A 1,189-nucleotide genomic window follows, 5' to 3' on the forward strand; every position below is an offset into this window, starting at 1 on the left:
TGCTGCTCGAAGAGGGCGCCGAGAGGGAGCCGAGAGAGAGAGCCGAGAGAGAGAGCCGAGATGTACTTCGGCGCGGCGGTGCTGCTCGAAGAGGGCGCCGCACCGCCCCCGCTCGCGCGCCTCTGCCCCTCGGAGGCGCCGACGCCTCCTCCCTACCCCCCCCCGCAGGCGAGCAAGCCGTCTCTCGGGCCGGCCTGCCACGACGCGTCCATGACAGGTCCGTGACGTGTCTGCTGTAGGCGAGCAAGTCATCTCTGGCGGGAAGGTTGGCACGTGGACGTACTGGGCGCCCGAGCAGGCGGACGCGTCGGTGGCGTCCTTCCAGCAGATCGGCGTGTGTGTGTCGGAACTTGCTCGGGACCTTGTCGGGACCCTTGTAGGCGCCAGACGACCAGCAGAGATCTCGGCTGGATCTCGGCTGGATCTCGGCTGGATCTCGGCTGGATCTCGGCTGTAGGTGCCGTACGACCAGCAGATCGACATGTGGTCGGTCGGCGTCATGCTCTACATTATGCTGTCTGGCCGACACCCCTTCGAAACCTTTCCGGGCGAGCCCGAGTCACAGGCGCCGCCGGCCCGCCCTCGCCCGGCCCGCCCGGCGGCGAGACGCGAGGGGACGATTCGTGGACATGTCCCCGACACGCAGGTGATGGGCCGCATCTTGCGCGCTGAGTACTCCTTCGACCCAGCGCAGTGGACGCGCATCTCCGGGCGCGCAAAGCAGCTCGTCCGGCAGCTCCTCGAGCCAGACCCGGCCAAGCGGCTCACCGCGGCGCAGCTGCTCGCCCACTCGTGGGTGCGCGGCGAGGACGTGCCCGAGCGGCCGCTGCCCGACACGGTCGAGCGGCTCCGCGCCTTCAAGACTGCGTCGCGCGCCATCCACGGCTCACTGCTGATGGCGGCGCTGCTGCACCAGGAGCGGAGAGGGAGGCCCCTCCTCCTACCCTCGCCCACCCTCGCCCCTCCCACCCCCCTCCCACCCCCCTCCCACCCCCCTCCCACCCCCCTCCCACCCCCCTCCCACCCCCCTCCCACCTCCCTCCCACCCTCGCCCCGCCGCCCCGCCACAGGAGGACGTCAAAGAGCAGCTGCGCCAGGGCACCCTCCGCGCCTCCGGTTCGCAGTCGCAGCACGACAAGCTGCGCCGCTCGCCGACGGAGGGAGTCGGTATGTTCACGCCCGCCGCCGA

General features: G+C 71.1%; 1 protein-coding gene across 1 annotated transcript; it reads left to right on the top strand.

Moving 5' to 3' along the window:
• Nucleotides 1-463: 463 nt before the first annotated feature.
• On the top strand, nt 464-799 carry EMIHUDRAFT_50570 (hypothetical protein; the record flags this gene model as incomplete). The annotated part of the gene is made up of 2 exons (XM_005757003.1): nt 464-558; nt 607-799. Coding segments are annotated over 2 exons (288 nt in total), but the record flags the coding sequence as incomplete, so codon positions are not given.
• Between the last annotated feature and the right edge of the window lie 390 nt (nt 800-1,189).

Source organism: Emiliania huxleyi (assembly GCF_000372725.1).
Source record: "Emiliania huxleyi CCMP1516 unplaced genomic scaffold EMIHUscaffold_9304, whole genome shotgun sequence".
Lineage (NCBI taxonomy): Eukaryota > Haptophyta > Isochrysidales > Noelaerhabdaceae > Emiliania > Emiliania huxleyi.